At 50.9% G+C, this 21,485-nt stretch overlaps 1 protein-coding gene across 3 annotated transcripts in view; it reads left to right on the plus strand.

The window, feature by feature from the left end:
- Positions 1–666: 666 nt before the first annotated feature.
- PAX9 (paired box 9) overlaps positions 667–21,485 on the plus strand; it is a 33,187-nt gene continuing 12,368 nt past the window's right edge. For 2 of the 3 annotated variants that reach the window (XM_004773319.3, XM_004773317.3), the window contains exons 1-4: positions 667–891; positions 16,053–16,446; positions 17,204–17,830; positions 20,846–20,988. In XM_004773319.3, the coding sequence (XP_004773376.1) occupies positions 16,443–16,446; positions 17,204–17,830; positions 20,846–20,988 (774 nt within the window). In that variant the 5' untranslated portion in view covers positions 667–891; positions 16,053–16,442. The remainder of the gene's footprint in view (positions 892–16,052; positions 16,447–17,203; positions 17,831–20,845; positions 20,989–21,485) is intronic. The other variant, XM_004773318.3, reaches the window with a different exon arrangement.

Raw genomic sequence — 21,485 nt, forward strand, 5'->3', positions numbered from 1 at the left:
ACACATAGCAGGCTCTCAATAAAAAGGTGTTGAATATATGAGTGTGCCATTGTAGACTAATGAGGATAGGCACTTATGGTCCCTTGGCCAGAGTTTTTAAAGGGCAGCATATACCTCCCCAGGTCAATGTTAAGATGGCAGGATAGTTACAGCAAGAGCATGACCCAGAGCAGGTCACCAGAGATAATTGGACTGGGGTGGTGGTGGATCTAGCTCCTGCATATCTCCCTTCACAACTGATTTTAATCAGGTGGGCTTACAGTAGCTACTAATGTTTAAAGAGAAGTGATCTACTACTCTGTTGTTAGACTCAAGTGAATGGTGCTCACCAACAGAGAAGTCCGTGTCCAAGAATGAAGCCAGAGAAAGGAACCCAAGAATGGTGTGTCCCTGAAGGGGTGAAGGGTGAGGGGACTCGACTGTAATTAACACCAGGAACTTAACTCTGAAAACAATTGCTTCTTGCTGTATCTTTTGCTCCCACCTTCTGACTTAATATCTTTTTTAAAAACGTTACTTCCGAAAATCTCTAACCTTGATGGTGGGAACAGGAAAAGCTTTCTCTCTGTGGTGGTGCAGAGAGCGGCTGGGTGCATCCCGCGTGAGGGCGTGGAAGTGACCGCAGACAGGTTGGCTCTGTTCCAGTCCGGGGAGCTGAGCTGCATACCTTCCGGAAGACTCGATCCCACTGCAACCTGAAGCCTGCCTCGGGGCCACAACTACCTTTCACCTCGAGTCATCGCTTCCTACTTGTTGCTGGAGTCTTGGGCACCTGGCTGTAGTGGACGTGAGGAGGGTCCGAGATCCTTTCGCAGGTGACAGAAGGCAGTCTCGTCCTGGGGAAGCTGCAGGCTCCTACCCTTTCCCCAGGAAAAGGGGACCTAGGAGCAGGTACGTGCGTGCGTGTGTGTGTGTGTGTGTGTGTGTGTGTGTGTGTAGACTCCCGAGAAGCAAGGACCTTTCATCACTTGGGGAGGACACCAACCTTCGGTTGAGTCAATGTTACCACTGGCACTTTGGGGCGTTATTAGGGGAAATGCGTTCGCAGGGCATTTGCGCTACCCGGAAGAAGCCGTGGCGAGGGCCACCTGTGGAGTCGCACTTCCTGCGAGGTTTCCTCGGGAGATGGCGCCACAGCCCGTGGCTGCGCCCCGCTGCCCGCCTTCCCCGCGAACTCCGGCTCCGCAAACACCCGATGGAGCGAGTCGGTGCCCCCGCTTGCGCGGCGGCCGGGACCCCGGCAGCACTGCTTCGTGGCGCTCCGTGCTAGCGCGCGTGCAGGTCTGGAAGCCTGACGCCGGCCTCGGAGCCCGACCCCGCGGCTCTCGGGGCGCACAGGACATGCGCCGGGCTCCCTGCACCTGCGCGCCCTCGACCTGGGCCCGCCGTGATGACCCAGGAGGCATTTATTGGGCTATGGCTGCCCCTGGTGCCTCAGTGAGAGCGGTCAGGCAGGCCTCGGCTGGTGACTGATAGGAGATGAGGGGTGAGCTGGGAGCCAGTTCCCCCGCTACATCTTCGCCGTGGGGAACCCCAAGCCCGCTCGCGGGGGGCCCCCATATAAAGAGACCCTCAGATCTGAGCTCTTTAGGGATTCAGAGTAGGCAGTTCGTATGTCCCAGAAGGTCTGCGGGTTTCCCGCTTGGGGAGAACTCGGCGGCCGAGGCTTACGGACGCAGCCGCCCTCGCAAAGCCACGCAGGGTCCGGGGCGCACTGCCCCGGAAAGAACCGCGCGCGGCAGCGCTCTCTCGGCCGCCGGGCTGAGGCGTCCGGCTGCGGCTCCGGCCCTTTAGCTCCGCCGATCTGGCTCAACGCTCGGGTTTCCGATTCGGGGCTCTGGAGGCCTCGGTCCGTGGGAAGGAGACGCGCAGCCGGCACCTTCGCATGGAGACAGAGGTCCCGCACCGCTGCGGGTACTGGACGCCGAGCCTGGGAAGGAGCGAATTCGGCGCGCTGGGGAGAGTTACGGGAGATCCGAGAGAGGGCGGTATTTACCAGTGCCTCCCCCTAGAGCAGCCTTGTAAACGGGATGGTAGGGGGGGCGGATTTGCGCGAGTTGGTAGGAGAAAGTTGAGAATCGAGGGCCTTCCTACCCGGGGGCCTGCGGGGCACCACGGCAGGCTCTTTAACTCCGGTCGGGGGATGAGACGAGGGGGCGCGCCCAGTTTTCGCAGTTTCGTCTTGCCTCTGGGTCTCCATGAGCCACTCTGACCGCACTCTTGCCACTCTTCGTCGCCGGGTCACAACCTTCGCCTGACGGAGAGTAGTTGTCTAAAGGGCGCAGACAGCAGAGGCTTCGTTTTTGTACAATTTTTCGTTGCAGCTCTGTTCATCCAACTCGCAGGACAGTTTTCTCGGCTTCATTTCCACATATTTGACAGCAGACGAAAAAGTACTTGTGTATGCAGACTTGAATCGGAACCCGAGAGCTGACACTATGAATTAGGCACCTGGGAACTCATGGTTCAGCCTTGGGGAGAGTTTATAGAAATGTGGGGACAATCCAGCAAGCAAGAGGCCCGGTCCAATCCAACTTTCTTCCTTTGGGACGATTCAGGCTGGAACGAAATGTGAGGTCTCCTAAATCGTTAAGATCCTCTGGTCAGCTAGAAAAGCCTTAAGTAACTTGTTTTATCTTTGAGACCATTAATCGTCCCTCAGCGCCTAATTATGCAATCGCCGCCCTCTAGAGCACACAGATCAATATAGCCTAGCATACAAACACGTGTTTTTGGAGTACACTATTGTCAGACCCCCCCCCATATTATTTATTTTAGAGTCCATTTAAAATCTGTTTTAAATGTCATCGTATATTCTTGCAAATTTAGTTGTACACCTCATTTAATTATGAAGAAATAATTTCCATGTAGTCCCGGAATTGCCAACCTAATGGAAGAGAAGAGTTGAAGACTTTTCAACCTTCAATAAAAAGAAGAAGACTTTATGACTGGGGTGAAAAGGGGCTGGTGAGCTAAGCCAATGGGGCAGCAGACCTTTACTATGTGCAAAAGCATTCAGACACATGGCGACCCATTCGCAATAAAACTTTATTGATGATCGTTTGAAAGTTATGGCAACTCCAAGGTTATAAAACTTGTCATAAAATACCAAGCAGTCATTAGTTTACCTGACCTCATTTCAATATAAACTTCCACAAAACATTTTATTTTGTTCCTTCCTAGAAGTGGAGAAAAGAAATTGAGGAGGTCAGACACAGTGGCCTATTATTGAAAACCCAAGATCTGCAGTTTGACACTCTGACCTTCATCCCTACAAATAAAACAGTGAAATCCACATTTCTGTTTTTTTCTGTAAATATTCTTATAGAAAAGAGAATAATAATAATAGCTGTGTTTTGGTCCAATCGTCCATTTTTAACACATAACCTGGGTTTGAATTTGGATGGGGAGTTTTTCCTCTTTGGAAGATCTTGCAGGATACCTTTAACAGTTGTTGAAGAGTATTGGCTTCCTGAGCCATGCATAAGAAGTCTAAGAAGCAAATAGCTACACATTATTTGGTATGTGATCTGAGAAATGAATTCTTTAAAATATTCATTGGTGCTTATAGCTATTGAGAAGACAGATGACTAGTTCATCCCCTCCACACCTACCATCAAGAAATGCAGCTGTCTTAATTGAGATCACTTGGAATTGTAACGCAGAAAAGAAGCCAAACTGTTGTTCCAAGAAAGCTCTACGAGAAAACTAGTCTGAGCACTGTCAAATCATCGTTTTTTGGTACAACTATATGTAGGGACTTGAACCCCTGATGACAGAAAGAACCGGCAACAAAACACTGATGACTTGGAGTAGATTCTCATCCTATGCTCTTTGGATTAACCAAGGCTCACGTTCCCCTAATACTACAACTAAGATCAGACTACCTGCTTTTAGGGCAGAGATTTGTGAGCAAGTACAAATGGCAAAGGCTGACCTTGTGTTAGCTGCCTGCTAATTTCTCCCAAACATGTAAATGTCTGGATATACTTTTCACTGATTATTTAAAAATATAAGCTTTAAGATAGATCCAGGCATATATCCATTTTTAATAGTTTGGGAATTTGAATATGAAGAATGCTAAGTGCTTTATGACCTCACTGGAACTCATCTTGGTAATGTTATGCTTAGTTTCCTTGTGTGCCTTAAAGGATTTCAGGGATTTCATGGAATTTCAAATAGAAAAGAACATTTAAAAAAGCAAAAACTTATGTAAAATGTTGCTTTTTCCAGGGAGTGTACAAGGGTGTGTGCATGTGTTTGAGAGGGAAAAGTACTATATCAGAAAAAAGGGGTAGAGAGGGAGCTAAAGGAAGAGAGATGTTTATGACACAGAACTAATTAAAGGGCAAACTCTCCTGGTGTCCATAGCTTTTACTAGTTGGTGGGTACAAATTGCAATAATTTGACTTGCCATTTCGTACTTTCATGTTTTTAGGCATAGTGATGCCATGCACCAAGACATTCTGTGTTTCCCCGATTTAGCACTGACTTCCAGGAAGGATAGAGGGGCAGGTGCTTGTGATCTATGGAGGGGCTCATTGGCTGAACACAGTGTATTTACTGGACTTTAGAAACAAACGAAGGATCTAAATTGAGTCTTTTGGGATTAGGACGCTTTGGAGAAGCTCACACAGTTCTGAGAGAGAACTTATTCAGAGATAAGTTAGCAAATTGTTTTTCTAATTGATGTCATTAAATTTATTTATTGGGATACATACATGCCAGGATGTGTTAGGATATGTGTTGTGGCAACAACAGCAGCAGTAAATTTATACTGTTTGTATTCCTTCTGCTATTAATTCCAACATTCATTTTACTTTACTAGATGCCTTAAGTGTATGGTATAAAGGAGAAAAGTGTCTTTATTTTAATCGGCAACAAAAATATTTTATTCTTCTTCCATCCTTCTTCCTAAAAATACCTATTCTTCACCCCCCCTAAAAAGGTCACTTAGCCTATATACAGATATTCTCTAATTTGCCTTCACCTAAATGATCCCCATTCAGCTCTATTTAAGTGTGTTTACTGGGAAGGCTTGGTTGCCAAGGAAACCTCTGTTTGGATTCACCTGTCAGAGCTCTCCCTTATACCATATTCTAAGAAAGACGTGGAAATTACCTAAGTAAATTTTTAAAATAGTTTTCATGTCAAAAAGTTGTGAAAGGGCAACACATCAAACTCATGCTTCTTTTTATTATATTCTCCTCTGTTTAGAGTTGTGCAGGTTATTAGAAGACATTCCCCAATACTTCATCCACTCTTGCTTTCGTGGGTGATGAGATTCATTAAGGCTTAACACATGGCAAGAAAGCATGTCTTGGAGGGGTAGGCTTACAAATATCTTTGAAGTTTTGGGGGGCAGCTGGGTGATAGAGTGACATCCCAAATTATGCCTTGAGTTCTGTACAGATGACATGTACAGACTGCATCATTTTGCCCTCATCATTTCTATTGACACAAGAAACTCTCCCATATGAGGGAAAAAAATACAGCTTTTATGTAGCGTTGTCCAAGTGTATGTTATTCATTCCTTCTATAGAATTCAATATATATTGTACCCCAAGGGTATATTTTCCTCAATGAGACTAATTTGCTCTAACAGGAATAATAATGCCTCCCTGCACCTAATACCTTTATCCCAAAAAACCCTCATGTGACTTAGTAGTTCCATGATGAGACACACAGATCATGTGCATGTGTGGCCAGAAGCTATAGTTCATCTTACACACAACTCTACAAATTTAACCCCCTGGTTTCTGCTTTTTTTATTTATTTATTTATTATCTATCTATCTATCTATCTATCTATTTATTTATTTATTTATCTGGTTCTCTTCAGTACTGAGCACCCTTGAGAAACAAAAAGTCTTTTGTTAAATGTTAAGGTGATTTTGTTTCACAGCTAAAATGTAAACAAGTCTGGTTCTAAAGGAAAACTTATGTACACTTTTTGTCTACCCTTCCATTCGCTGAAAGAGGGCAATTTGGAGGTGACTTTGGAAGTAATAATTTGTATGTAACTTAGTAATGTCTGACTTCCAGCGCAGAACTTAAATAACAACACATTTTTCTACCGTGTTTTCTCCTCTTGGGGAATGTATAGATACATTCGTTTAGCTCTAAAAAAAATAAAATAAAATGAGGAAAATACAGGCACTCACTCACATCAATTACCATTTGAGGATTTCATTTTTTGTCCTAGTTGAGGAATGTATATAGAAGCTGGCTTTGAATGATAAAGGGTTGGTATCTGGATTTAGTATCTGGAAGATCTGGGACATATGTAATTACCCACAGCACATTTCTATCTTATTTTGAATTGGCTTTTTGTTACCTACAAGTAAATTTGCTTTCTTTAATATTTAAACCCATTTACCCATACAAGCAGTGCAATAACGTTCACCTAGCAAGTAACCACTGAAATCTACTGGTGTGAGACGTTCAAACGCAAAAGGAAAATCTACCCAGTCAAGTGGAACTGCAGTGTTCTCCCTCGAAACACAGCAGCAGCAGCAGCAGCAGCAGCAGCAGCAGCAGCAGCAGCGGTGCCTGGCTGCTGGAATGGCCATGCTGGGGAGGCTTGTAAATGTTCCATGTATTATACAGCCTAGGTAGAGAGGGTGATTTAACCCAACTGAAAGAATTTTAACTTTTCTATTTCCTGGCTTTCAGGGGTCTAAAATTTTAGCCCTAAACTGTCATTATTGAAGGTTTTTTACATTGAGTAATGGGATCATTATTTCTCTCCCCACTGAAAGGGGTTCCTCCAAGAACAGAACCATGTGGCCAAGCAGAATTCAATCCCAAAGGGAATTGCATAGAAATCGCCCAGGCAATAAAAACTACTTAGGGAATTTGTATTGTCAGCTTGCCAGAACATCAGATTCACACCTCTGATTCTGCAGGAAGGTGCTAGGGGACTTTTAAAAGGTCCCCTGTGGCCCTGACCTTGGCTTTCCATCCTTGTAAGAAATGGCTCACCGGTCAGCCACTGTCATGGGCTAGCCTTTTGATCCTGCGGGAAACAGAACCAGCCTTGTTCTCTTAATCCTCTATCTACCCTGGGAGCCTTTCAAGAATGGCAGCCACACGGTGGTTGTAGCCTCCACATCATACATAAAACCCTGGCCCAGCATTTCTGGTGCTAATCTCTTGTTGCCAACCCTCTCTCTGCCCCCTGCAGCCATTAAACCTACAGGCTGGATATGATATAGCAAGACAACAGTACCTTAATATGTAAGAACTGTGATAGCACAGAATCATAGAAATTGGGGTAAAATACAAAGCGTTGGTATTGTCTAAACCCCCCCCTTTTTTGTTTTCCCCTCAGGAAATTTCTTTTTTCTTTGTTTCCACTATCCATCCTTACTAATTATAATGGTTTTTGTTAAATGCTTTCCCCCCAATTTTTTTTAAATGAAATGCACTAGAGATATATATTATTAAGATATGTACTTAAACATCTTTGTAGATATTTTTAAATGTCAAGAGCTTTTGGATGTGCAAATTCTTTTATAGCATAAACAAGCGTTTTAAAAAATTTTTTTTTCACATTTGCACAAAGGAAATACATGTACTGAACAAAACCAGTAGCAGTTACTTGGGTTTTCCTGAAAAAGAATTTGGAATCATTCATATCAATTTTGAAACTATTCATTTGGGGAAAAAAGGGGGGGAATCGTAAAGAGGCCATCATTTTTTTTCCCTCTTTCTCTCTTCAGATTGTGTGTGTGTGTGATTTGCTTATTCTGCAAAGATGGACCTGTTTTATCTCTCTAGGCTTAGAAAAATGACTCTTTTGAGAGGTTACATTTCTTTTTCACATTTCTCTTCCTTAGAGTCTATGCTCCCACTGAAAACCACACTGTTGAATCTTGGCAATTTTTCTAGAACTACCCTCCAGTCATGTCTGTGGAGAAGTGGTTACAGTCTGTGTCCTACTGGCTGTGACACACAGCTTGACTCGAATGTGGCTGGTAGAGGAGGAGATGAGTTGCCGGCTCTTTCACTGGTCATGGTGGGGGTAGAGTTTTTAGACTTGACAGGATACTGCACTGGCAGGAGGAGGAGAGGGTGGGCCCCTAGATGCAGCAAAGTGGGCCTTCTGCAGAGGGGCTTACCAGAGACCATCCAGTCGGAGGGAGGGCTGGGTCCAGCAGGAAGAAGAATTGTGGTGTGTAACCCGCTGCCCAGTGCTGTAGATTGCCAGGACACCGACCCTTGCTGCAAGAATACAGTCAGACTCCTCTTGGTCTGCAGAGCTCTGGTGACCCCAGCCAAGCTGGGAGTGGCCAGATTCTGGTGTGGACCACAGTTTCTCTCCGAAATCTGAAAACACCGGCTTGGAATTTCACAGACCGGGTTCTCAGTCCCTACTGGGAGGCGCCCCCTACCCAATGCCTCCCTACTCAAAACGACCGAGTGAATTCCTCTAGGACCACAGATAGAGAACATTTTTTGAAGACAGTAAAAATGAGCCCTGCTCCTAATAACTTCGTGATTTTTCTCTTACCCTGGCTACTACTGCTCGCAGAGTGCACTGAAATCCCTTTAACTTTATAGTTTTTAAAGTGAGATGATTTATTTCTCCTCTATATCTAGGATAACGAAAAGAGTTGGGCTAGACTACAAGATGCACACAAGGAGCAAGAAAAACGTTGACTCTATAGTCCGGACTCCAGGGAGAGAGCATGGCTAGCTACCACGTACACTTCAGAGCCACCTGGGCCCAGCCGCGGTGTTAATTATGGGTTCTAATTTTATTGCAGCTCAGCTCCTCCTGGTTTGTCCCCACTATAATGGTCTTAAAAAGAAAGACCCACAGGCACAAACCACAGTGAATCCCCAGGAACGACAAAGGTAGATTTCTCTGCTGGGGGCTGGTGATCGCAGTGAAAAGCAGCTCATTCCGGGTTCTTTTTGGTCCTCACACGGCCCCTCTACCTGCAGTTTGGCGGCAGGGCTCTCGAGGGACGCTTCGGATACTCACAGTAGCGGTGGTTCGCACCCGGATGCCATGGAGTAGCCTGGGTCGGAAGACAGTGCTTGAAGCCAGAGCCTGGTCTCAATTTCCTGTCCTCACCTGGTCAGTCAGACATCCTCGGCGGTAGCTTGGAGTATCTTAGAGTCTATGTCTTTTTTTTTTTTTTTAAGATTTTATTTATTTGACAGACAAAGATCACAAGTAGGCAGAGAAGCAGGCGGAGAGAGAGGAGGAAGCAGGCTCCCTCCTGAGCAGGACCCTGGGATCATGACCTGAGCCAAAGGCAGAGGCTTTAACCCACTGAGCCACCCAGGCGCCCCTTGGAGTCTATGTCTTTAGTGAGGAAGCTCAGAGTGCAGCCCCCCCCCCCCCCCCCGCAGGCTGTCACTGTCTCCCCCACCCCACACTCACCCTGTCATGGAGGGGGTAAAGGGGAGCACCCAATTTCCGGACTGACACGTGCGGTAAGGGGGCTTCTCTTGATGTTTCAGCAAGAGCTCTTCCTGCAGAATAGGGACATGGGGAGAACAGCGACACTGGGAGCATGGTGGGCTTCACATTCCCATCTACTTAATTAACCATGTCATCTCATTTAATCCGTTTTGTGGGCTTTTATTTAATGTAAGCCTCCGTTTTATCTCTTGTAGCACTGGGAAGTTAACCTTTGTATGGTTATTGTGGTGTTTGGAAGTTGTGAGCCCTCAGCATATGGTAGGATAAGCTGGGCACCTGGGGGGCTCAGTGGGTTAAGCCTCAGCCTTAGGCTCAGGTCATGATCTCAGGATCCTGGGATAGACACGGGTTGGGCTCTCTGCTCAGCAGGGAGCCTGCTTCCCCCCTCTCTCTGCTTGCTGCTCTGCCTACTTGTGATCTCTCTCTGTTGTGTCAAATAATAATAATAATAATAATAATATAAAAAAGAACCGTGGTCTCATCATTCCCATTCCCTTTACCTTCAGGGATCATCTTTGCCTTTCGGGTTTTCCATCCCCAAAGCAGGGACCCGTCACAGAACCTGGCCTTGAGGATGCCCTAGGGATTCCAAAAGGATCCAGCCTTGCAGTGCTTAGAATATGAGCTTTGGGTCGATCATGAAAAGACAGATGGTCGATTTTGCCTTGGAGAGTGGTAGAGAACGGTATGGGGATTTGGAGCCCAGTGGAGGGTGGAGGTGAAATTGGAAAAGGAAACTAAAAATTTTGGGCTATCAAAAGTTCTGCGGATTTTCAAAGGCCTTTCCGAACCTTTGCTAACATTACTGTGGGAGAGCGATCAAATCTGACACCTATAGGTGTCGCTATGACGAGGTGACTCGGACCGGAGAAAGGTAGCCCGGGACTCCCCAGACCGCAGCAAATTTTCCGTGACTCCGACCCTGACTCTGCTTCCAACACTACCCCCGCCCCCACTCATGTTTTCGGAGGGATGGTGAGGACAGTGCAGCAAGATTATCTGCTTTCACGGTCAACGCAGAGCTAGTTGGTGGTGCTTGAGAAATTCGTCCAGAGAAAAGACAGCCTGGAAATCCCGCGCCTCGACCGCCCGGAGCTGGGCAGCTCCACCACTCCCTGCCCATTGCCCAGGTGCGAGGACTCCCTGCACGCAATCGCGAAGTGCGCCAGCCTGTTCTCTGCATCACTGAAAATGGGAGGAAAGCTTTTGCTTAGCTCCGATTCTGGCCCACAGGTTGATTCCGGCTCCTTGAAGCCAGCATACAATCCCAGCCTCCCAAGAAAGCTGCATTCAACGTAACCTGCCCGAGAGGGGGACCCTGAAGGGTGTGCTTCAGAGCCGAAACCAAGGCTTAGAGGGGCGGCCTGGTTCGCATTTATCTTTTCCAGACAGCCTTTGGGCCAATCGGGTCTTCGGAAGGAGACAGCCCCACTGCCCTCACAGGGACCCTGAGGGCAGGGTCTTTAAGAGCCCCGAAAACCTGCTTTCCTCACACGCAGCTGCAACTTTCTTGAGCTGCTTCAGCTCAAGGCTGTAGAGCGACCGCGGGCGGTGTCCTTCTCTCCTCACCGAGCGGTGGTGTGTCTTCTACAGATTCTTAGACCCAGGCAGGGCGAAGTGCCTCCTCCCTAAGGGTTCAGCCTGGCTTCCCCGAAGGAATCATTCCTGCCCCTGCCCCCAACCGGCATCCATCCTTGATCGCACTTGCGGGACCGCAGCCACAAGTTTTGCCCCTTGCACAAAAAATGTGTTCTCTTTCATTTGCGGATTTTAAAAGCAAATGTAACCATAAAACATGGTTATAACGTGGGGCCCCGCGCCGTCCTTCTGAAAGCAATTCTGCTGTTGAAAACTGAAAAATGGGTGTAATTTGCGTTCAGAAAGTGATGTTAAGGTCATGGCAATTTCCCGGGCCGTTATTTATTTTTACTTTAAAGTCTTTAGGGAAGATTTGCTTATATACTCGGAAACCTTCCAATGCGAGGGTACCAGCAATCCAGTTCGCCTTCCGCGCGGGGGGAGGGGTGGAGAACAATTACTGAGTGACGCTAATATGGGGAAACTGAAAAGAAATGTCGATTGTTTTTATTGTAACAGAAGGAGTGAACAAACAGAAAAACCAACCCCGGGTGAACGGAAACAGGCAGGCGGGGAATTAAAAGCGGGTTTCAGGCGACAACAGGCCCCTCCCCTGCCCTTGGAAGGAGTAAGCGAGTGAGGAGCGCTCTCAGCCCCGGGGGCCCATCCCACAGCCCGCAGCGGGATTTCCCGCTCCGGCGGGACCCTGCATGCTGCGGTCCTCTGGGGGAAAGCGTCTTGAATCCTAAGCATCGTCGGCAGTTAGGCGGAGAGGCAGCAGGGAGGCTTTGGCGATTCTCGGAGAATCTTCTGGGCTGTTTCTGGGGGCCGCCTCCCCCATCCCCCAGCCTCCACTGGGGCTGGTACGTCCGGCGGCGTCCGCAGCCGGGCTAAGTCCCGGCCTGCAGGTCAGTGTGTGAGCACCCCCACACCCCAACCCCGGGGGCCTGGCTGGGGCTGAGGGCTCTGGTGGTCTGTCTCTCCCTCACCCCAAAGCTTTTCTCTCCAGCGCCCCCCCCCCCCCCACCGGTCCCCCACTTAGCCCGCGGCTCGGCGCGCGGTTCCCGCCTGGCCCGCACTAAGGGTGGCCCTCCCTCGCCTGGGGCACAGGGTGCGCTTCCGGCTGCCACGTGCCGCAGCAGGCGCTGGGAGGTCGAGTAGGCGGCGGAGCCGCAGCTGACCCCGAGCGGCCGAGACAGAGCCGTGGCCAGATCGGGGATGGAACCCGTGGCCCCGGCGTTAGCCGCGCAGTCTGGCGAGGACTGAAGTCTGGCCTCTTTTTCTCTACGCCGCGCTCAATCTTCCACTTACGCTGAAAGAGGCGCTCCTTTGGGAGAACCGGATTCGAGATCTTGTTTCTATCTCATTCCCTCCTCACAAGGCTGCAAGAAGTCACTGTGCTCCGAAAACCCGTCGCGGAGCTCAGACCCTTGCCTCCTCTCCTTCCCTGGAACTCCCTGGGCAGGGCGAGAAGCGGACATTGTCGCCCGCGCCGGCCCGGGATCCTGTCCCCAGCAGGAGGGCAAGTTGGAAGAACCTGCCCCATAATGTTCTCTGCCAGCTCTGCTCTTCATAAATGCCACCGAGAACAACAGGACCCCTCTCACGCGCGCACGCATAGCGTCTCTCATTCTATCCCCCAGCCTCAGGCGAAGCTGACCTGCAGACCCCGGGTAGCAGCCCAGGGCGTGGGTCCGGGTTGCAGAGCTATAGGGAAGAGTTCTCCCTCAACAGCCTGTAGCGCCGGGGTCCCACCTCGGCTGTCCCCCGCGGTCCCCGGGCAGGCGCCGTCTGCCAGGCTGCGCGAGGACGGCCCCGCTAGATTCCTCTTCCTTCTGGTCGTCTCTCCTCAGATCCCGCTAATGCCGAGAGGGGGGCGCCACAGATTACCGTCCGCGGCACTGCGACCGCTGACAGATTTTTGAAGACTTCACAGCATCTGGCCTGGGCCCGCAGCGGCAGGGCAGGAGTCCAGCCCAAGAGGTGCGCTGTGGGCTGAAGTTCCCCCGGCGGCGTGCCCGAGCCGAGCCGCCCCTGCAGTCCCGGGCCCTGGCTCCCCTCTGGCCGGTGGACACATCTGTCCCCGCCGGTGTCGAGCGTAGGGATTCTCTCCACCCCGCGTAGCCCTCTCCTTCCCACCCTCCCCCGCTAGCTTCCAGTCTCCCACTGAGTAAATATTTACCCAGAGAACGGGTAGCCCCTTGGAGGAGGCCACGAAAGCACACTGGGAAGGGCTTTTGGCTTTTTCCTGGCCTGTGTCAGCTGCAGGCCTTACTGGTTGTGTTTTGGTTTTAGTCTTTTAGAAGAAATTCTTTTGGTAGATTGCCCCCCTCCCCCCCCATCTCTTTGTAATCTCCCAGGTCCACAGCGGGCAGTAACCAGGGAGCGCTGACCCCAGCTGCCCCTTGGTTCTTTCTCGAAGTCCTGCCTCCCTACTCCCACTGTCGAGGCTTACCGGCCCTTTAGGTTTCTCTCTCCCTCTCGCCTGCCCGCCTCTAGCCCTCGAGTCCTCTTTCCCTTTTTCAAGTCACTTATCTCTCGCTCAGGCTCTTTGATTTGCCTGTTACCTGACCATAGCACTCAGGGTGCGGCCCCGGGAGGGTTCAGCATTCAGCATCAGCATCTTCCTCTAGGATCCCTCGCCTCGATCTGTCCCTTGAAGTTTCTACTCCTTTTGCCGCCCAACCTCGGGCCTCACTTTGCTACGGGTACTTAGCGTCCCTAAACACCGACGATTCTTCGCGGGGTGTTGGGAATGCGCCGAGCTGAGAGCACCGAACACCCGCACCCGCTGGTGTGGTGACCGCCTGCCCCGCTCCAAGGAGCTGGGAGAAAGGGTGCGCCACAAAGATAACGCGCGGCCGCGGCCAAGTCCAACAGGTGGAAATGAAGAGATAGTAGCAGACCTGTTCTAGAGCACGGGACATGTCAGGCAGCTGAAGGAGTTTAGGGGCAAACGGGAGGGATTTGTGTTTAGGTCCACCTAGCCGAAGCTCTAAACAATGAGTCTTTGGATCACTCCGGGTTGGTGCTGTAGAACCACTAAAACCCTCATAGAGCGCACAGATCCACATCCGGGCATCGGGTCTTGTCAGCCAGAAGGTGGAACAGCCCTTTACCGACACTGCCGCCCAGCAAAGTCCGCAAGGCGTTCACAGGGCGCTGGAGCAGAGTTGAGTCCGTGTCTGTGGGGGGAGGAGTCAGGGAGCTAGCTTCTTGATCTAGAAGTCCGGCATGTTCCATCTTTCACACAAATCTCCGTCGTAGGCTCTTCTCTGGTATCTCAGTCTCTCAATTAACTTGCACCCAATCTCCAGGAAGGAATTGCTGCATTAAAAATCTTGGATTCTTCAAAGACCTCCGCATGGTAAAATACCAGGCGATGCCAAACAATAAGTATTCGGGGTCAGACCAGGATAAAATCGCTATCTAGTCAAACTGGAGATTTTAAACAATTGAAACAAACAAATAAAGAGACAAATTCAAGTATTTCTAGTTGTGAGACTTTTCGCAAGAACCCGGCTATAGGGGCGCCTGGGTGACTCAGTGGGTTAAGCCTCTGACTTTGGCTGGGGTCATGATTTCAGGCTCCTAGGATCGAGCCCTACATCGGGGAATCTCTGCTCAGCAGGGAGCCTGTTTTCCCCCTCCCTCTTTGTCTGCCTCTCTGCCTACTTATGATCTCTGTCAAATACGTAAATAAAATCTTGAAAAAAAAAAAAAAAGAACCCGATAATAAAAAATTAAGGGTCTTTGAACGCATCCGTATCTTTTCATTCTTCTTACCTATAAATTTGAAATCAGACTGCGGCCCCAACCACAGGAGCATGAGCATCTGGGGGTGGCTCTTCGTTTCAAAAAACACAGATGATCATTCGTTTTTCTGGCTTCTTGTCACTTAGTGGCCCGGAATCCCGGCCTGGTCAGTTTTCCTGTATGTAGTAGACTGGAGCTACACACATCCCTCAGGATTGTGGGAAGATCAACAGGAATCCTGTGTGCACAAGTAGTAGTGTTATGACGGTCAAGCAGCAATATCAACATCCTCGACCTGAAGAAGTCCAAACACCCAAGTTCATTAAAGATGCTCCCCATCTTGTTTTTAATTTTGATTAGCATTCTCCATAACCCATACTCAAAATGTAATTAACTTTGGCCGCCAAAAAGAGTACTATACACTTTAGATTAGACTTAGAGTGATCGAAAGTGAAAATTCAGAAGTAGGCTGACTCTCAAGGCCCCTAGTAGCTAAACAGAGAGGAGAATTACATATATGTGCAGGCTCGGCGTACAACTTTCTTGGGGCCAAGTCTCTTCGATTAAACAAAACTCTTGCGGGGGCGGTGGGTGGGCAAACCTTGGCTTCGAGTACCACCAGACCAGCAACCAGGCTGAGTGCAGTGGCGCGCTGGCCTCCAAGGAAAGTGCCTCACGCACAGGCAATCGTCTACGTTGGCTGTGAGCTAGCTTTAGCCTCGTGTGCTTAAGTCCTCCGCATACCGCGCGCGGCCGCAGCCTGGAGCCTGCGTAGCTAAGGTTTGGCCCCGCGCTCCTGGATGAAACCACCAGAAACTGCATTGGGGAGCTAGTTCTGGAGGCAGGAGAGGGGTCTCCACCTGGGTCACAGTGGCCTCCACCTCTGGCTTGGTCTCCCCTCAACCTCCTGGTCTCTCCGATCGGCCTATCGTCTAACACCTGCGCTCTCGCCACCTGGCATAGGCTGGAGTTGAAAAGGTATCATCCCGGTTAAAATGTCCTTCTCCAGATAGCCCCTGGAGACCTGCAAGACCGGCTATTCTAAGAAACACCCCCGCCACCCACCTGACGGTGGCCCCCACCTCCCACCTAGAGTTTTAATTTAAATTCTAAGGGGTCTGTTTCTCCCTGCCCCCGTCTCAACTTCTTCCCCCTTAGAGTTTCTCATATTCCGACCAAATGCTTTCATTTGCTTATTCAGCAAATTTATCAGCTTGATTTTGTTGTCTGTTTGAGTTGACCCTAGGAAGGTGTCAAACACCCATTTTCATTGTATTTAGTCACCCAGGTGCACTGCAAGCTTGCAAGAGACAGCGGAAGAACTTTCCCGGACTGCGCTGTCGCTCAGCGGCTCGCACCAATCACCACGCAGATTGACCTCGGGCCCTCCTCTTCGAGGGCGTGGCCCCAGTGAGTGATAGACGGAGCCGCCCGGCCCGGCTCAGGCCAGCCCACGTTGCTGCTTAGATTGAAATGCAGAACTCTAGCCTCTTTCATCGGGGCACAGACTTCCTTTTACTCCTTCCTTCTGCGCTCTCGCCGCCTCCTCCCGGGCAGAAGCGGAGGCACCGGCTGCCTGGGGCAGCGACAAGCCGGGCCACTGAGGCTGTGCGAAAAGTTTCTTTTTGGGAGTTCGGAATTGGGGCCCGGTTGGTGTACTGCTCGGAGCAATGGGTGAGTGGCGGCGGGGGACGCTGTCAGAGCGGGGAAGGGAGGGAGGGAACGAGAGGGCGAGGGAGGGAGGGAGGGAGTGCGAGGGCGCGCACCACTGAGCGCTCACACTCTTCTTATTGACTTTGCTCCTGTTCCTACAAGTTGTTAGAAACACGCTAAGGGTCAGGGCACTCAGCAGTTCAGTATGAACGCTGGCTACTGGGTTGCTGTTGATGTCATTTTCTGATATTAAAAGAAGGGAGCGGTGGCATCGGCAAGCTCTGTAGCCTCAGTGCGGACCAAGTTTTGTTTCACACAAACTCACACACTGAGAACAGGGGGGGAAATCCAAACGAACTGTAGTTTCTCCTAGACTAATTGCGTCGGTCCCCAGGCGGGGCGCTGGGGCTCCAGGGGTAGCAGCCCAGAGACTTTAGAGCGGAGCAGACGAGAAGGAGCTAGCTGCAGGAGTCAAGACCGATTTCCCCGCCTGCTTCGGAGGCTTTTTGAACACTTGGAGCGGCCCTGCGTCTCACCACTTTATTTGCTTGTAGTGGCCGCAGGCACCACTGGGAATGGGGTGGGGGGCGCGACTAGACCTTAGTGGTTTGCGGCCATTGGGCAAGGCTCGGGGACAGTAGGGTTTGGGGAAAGCCCAGGTCCCCAGTCCCGGGTGGGTGCATTTGCCCGGCCTTCTGATGTGGGCGGAGGCCGAGTGGAAAACGGCTGTCCCAAACTGCCGGTGCGCGTCCCCGCGCGCCGTGTGTTCGTTTTGCAGAGCCAGCCTTTGGGGAGGTGAACCAGCTGGGAGGAGTATTCGTGAACGGGAGGCCGCTGCCCAACGCCATCCGGCTTCGTATCGTGGAACTGGCCCAACTGGGCATCAGACCGTGTGACATCAGCCGCCAGCTACGGGTCTCGCACGGCTGCGTCAGCAAGATTCTGGCGCGCTACAACGAGACTGGCTCGATCTTGCCAGGAGCCATTGGGGGCAGCAAGCCCCGAGTTACCACCCCTACAGTGGTGAAGCACATCCGGACCTACAAGCAAAGGGACCCTGGCATCTTTGCCTGGGAAATCCGGGACCGCCTGCTGGCGGACGGCGTGTGTGACAAGTACAACGTGCCCTCGGTGAGCTCCATCAGCCGCATCCTGCGCAACAAGATCGGCAACTTGGCTCAACAGGGCCATTACGACTCATACAAGCAGCACCAGCCCGCGCCACAGCCGGCGCTGCCCTATAACCACATCTACTCGTACCCCAGCCCCATCACGGCGGCCGCAGCTAAGGTGCCCACGCCGCCCGGGGTGCCTGCCATCCCCGGCTCGGTGGCCATGCCCCGTACCTGGCCCTCCTCCCATTCCGTCACCGACATCCTGGGCATTCGCTCTATCACCGACCAAGGTAAGGTCAGGGGCCGGGTGGTGTGGGTGTGCAGACCCTCCCTCTGCACCCTCTCGGGTGTCTCTGTATCTGCGGCCTCCGGGCCCGCGTCTGTGCCACCACCTGAGGCTTTTTCCTTTCGAAACTAAGGAGTCCTCCCAGGGGGTGTCCTGATCTCATTAACTTGAAATTCATGCCCTCTGCTTCCTTGCCACACACAGTCTCCTGCCTCATCTCAAACTACCAGACCCATAACATCCCCCCATCCCCAACACATGGTTCGCATTTTCCACCCTCCCCCGCCTCTCGCGCCGCTGCAGCCTCAAACCCGCTCGCTCACTCGGAGAGCGCGGCCCAGGTCGGACTTGGGGCGCAGCCCGGGAGGCCTGAGCGGGCGTGGGGCTGCTGGCTGCAGACACCGCTGCGGGCAGCTTGTTTGGGGATCGGATGCGGCCTCGAGGAGTCGGGCACCCTGTGGAAATTGCAGTATTCTTGGATTCTGGCAATCAGGCCAAATTTGCTCAGGCAGGAAGTTCAAATGTCACCTAATTGGTTTCATTCTTATGCTTCACTTCATTTTCCTCGGAAACGGAGGTCCCGACGTTACTACTAGTAACTTGCATGTTACTGCATTGCTCATTCTGGGACTAATTTTCTGCTTTATTTCTCTCTCTCTCCTTCTCTCTTTTCCTACTGCCCCCACCTCCAGCCTTTACCTTAGTAGAGTTCACTATATGTGTCTTAAGAACTGGCACCAACCACTGCTATGATGGGAACAAAATGTGCAGTGATTTCATCATGTCCTCTCTTCTTTCTCAGTTTACCCGCCTGCGGCTTCCCTTTATGGTCCCCCCCCCCCCGCCCCTAGGAATGCCAGTGGACACCTAGTACCTGCACATTTTCAGCGGTGCCACCCTATTGCTCCTTTCCTTTCTCACCCTTGACCTTGCCGTCTAGCGAGTGTCTTTTCTGCTTGGCAAGAAGGATTCTCCAGCCTTATTGCACAGTTGGGCTTCCACAGACCAGACTTTGTTTTCCTTTACTTCATAATGGGACAAAACAACAACAGCAAGGAAACTGGCATTGAATTCTTTCTGGGTAGGAGGAAAAAGTCAACATGTCCTAGGCACAGAATTTAAATAATGCAGAGATAAGAGCCTACCGTTTTAATTTCTTGGCCGAAAGTTTAAAAAGTGCAGGGGAAAAATTAAGTAGGAAAGGCGGGGAATAGTTCCTTTAATTATTTCCTGCCTTTCTCTGTTGCCACCACATTGGCACAATTATCTTTTTAAGTAATTAAAGCAGAGCCCTGATTTCTTGTCTTCTTGTTTGCTGACTGTGAATTTACAAGATTTTTCTAGGAGCTCAGTTTTATCTTATTTGGAGCTGGTTGGCGCTTTAGTTGGAGAGAGTTTGCCCTTGATTTATAGGATAAACTGACCTCACTGACATTTAAAGGAAGCCCCTGTTCATGGGAAAGTGTGAGATCAGCAGAAATGGGGGCTCACAGGGGGATCTCAATTTCTTAAGATAACTTCAGTCTTGTGCCCACCGATTGCCTTTTGTCTGGGGAGGCAAAGAGAGACTGGCAGTTCTTTGCCAAAACACGGTTTCCTGGTGCAAACTGGAATACAATCTAATTCTTTGGAGAGGGGGAGGAACAGTGAAAAAAGACTGACAGAGTTGCTCTTCCCTGGGGATCCTACAATCAGACCAAGTATCAGTTGGAAAAGTAATGGATTATATGGAGAGGAGCAACTTTTCATTCTAGATGTTGTTGATTCTGGATGCCAGCTTTAAACAACCTGTTTTCTGACAAATCTGTGACTATAAAATGATTATTTCTGTAAGTGATCATTTCTACAAAACAATTGCCCCTTCAAAGCACTGTGCCAGATGGAAGTATTTAAAATCAAGTTGTAGTGGCTTTGTCAAAATTTCAGTCCTCCACCTATAGGTTCCAAAGACAGAAACACATCGCTCATAGTCTTCAAGTATCTTTTCTTTTAAAACTTCACTTAGTCATTTAAAGATGGCAGTGATTCAGTAGGCACACTTGTAGGTATTGTGGTAATCAGTTTACGGCATATAATTTTCTTTGTATCTGTACTAAGAACATAAAGGATAACTGACAGCTTTACTCTTAAAAAAAAAAAAAAACAATTCTACCTTCATTTTCTTAACTTTTTATTTCATTAAAAAAAAAACAACAAAAGACCCCTAAAACAAACAAACAAAAAAAACCCCCACAAAACCCTCTCTCTGTGACCTTACTACTGATGCTGGTACCATTTACAGTGGTAACTGTATTATTTATTTTTTAAGTTATATGCACATAACCTCACATATTTAATGTGTAGACATAGAACATCAAGGATAATCACGAATTATGAACACACATGGCAAACTATGCATGTATATTTTGCATGTGTGTTGTGGGCAACTTGCAGTTATTTGTTTGCAAAGGACTTTGCAGATCTTTTGTCTCATCTATTGACATAAGTACTAGATCCCCACAGCACGGTGAGCACTTTTCTGGTTGTCTCTGAGCACCGGCACAGGCCAAGGACGGTTAGGCCAAGGACGCTCCTCTCTCCCTTTTCAGTCCGCACCAGTCCCCGTTTTCGTCAATCCCGAGTCGACCCTGGGTTAGGCCTGGGATGATCAGCGAGTGCATCCAGCTTCACGTCTCTCATTCCTCGATTTAGGAAAACGTTCAGGTTCTTTCCATTTGATTCCCCGGGGGAATGAGGAGGGGAGGAGGAAATCGAAGGCAGTTGAAAAAGGGGGGAAAAAAAAAATCTTCCCGCAGGCGTGGGTTTAAGAGCTGGGAGAGGCCTACTCTGAGGAGCGTGAGCTCCGCCGGGCCCCGGCCTGGAAGCCGGCGAGGCCGCGCCTGGGCCCAGCGCCCCCGGCTAGGTCGAGGGCAAGGGTCGGAGCCCCCGCGCTCGGCGCTCCGCTCGCGGCTTCAGGCCGCGTCTCAGGAGGGGGCGCGCGGGTTGGCGCTCCAGCTTGACGCCTTCTCCTCCTCCCCAGGCGTGAGCGACAGCTCCCCCTACCACAGCCCCAAGGTGGAGGAGTGGAGCAGCCTGGGCCGGAACAACTTCCCCGCCGCCGCCCCGCACGCGGTGAACGGGCTGGAGAAGGGAGCCCTGGAGCAGGAAGCCAAGTACGGTCAGGTGAGGAGGCGAGGGCCCCGCCGGGTGGGCCGCGAGGCGGCGGGGGTTTGCGCGACGGGGGACCCAGGTCGAGGTCGGGAGCCTCGACCGAGGGAAGCCCAGGCCGACCGTCCGTCCCTGCGGGGGGTCCTAGCCCGGGCGGGTGAGGCGGGCCCGGGGCCGCGGATCGTCCAGGGCGGAGTGGAGGCCTCGAGTCCCCGCCAGGAGCCCCGGGGGCCTGGGGCGGTAGAAGCGGTTCCAGGCCCCCGTGGCCTCTGCAGGCGTAGGGGGCGGGGGGCGCGCCCGGAGCCCCCGGCGCTGCTGGCACAGGGGCTGGGGACCCCTGCGAGGCGCGTCCGCGGGGGCGGGCGACGCGGCGGGGTTGTCGGGGCGGCGCCCGCCCAGCGCACGCCCGAGGTCGCGGCCTGCGGCGCTGCGGGCTGCGGGGTCCTCACGCTCGGACCGTTCTCCGGCCGTGGCTCCCCGAAAACAAACGTGGCTCAACCTGCGAGTGAGGA

This window comes from Mustela putorius, unplaced genomic scaffold (genome assembly GCF_011764305.1).
Source record: "Mustela putorius furo isolate JIRA1106 unplaced genomic scaffold, ASM1176430v1.1 tig00003898_pilon_pilon_pilon, whole genome shotgun sequence".
NCBI classification, from domain to species: domain Eukaryota; kingdom Metazoa; phylum Chordata; class Mammalia; order Carnivora; family Mustelidae; genus Mustela; species Mustela putorius.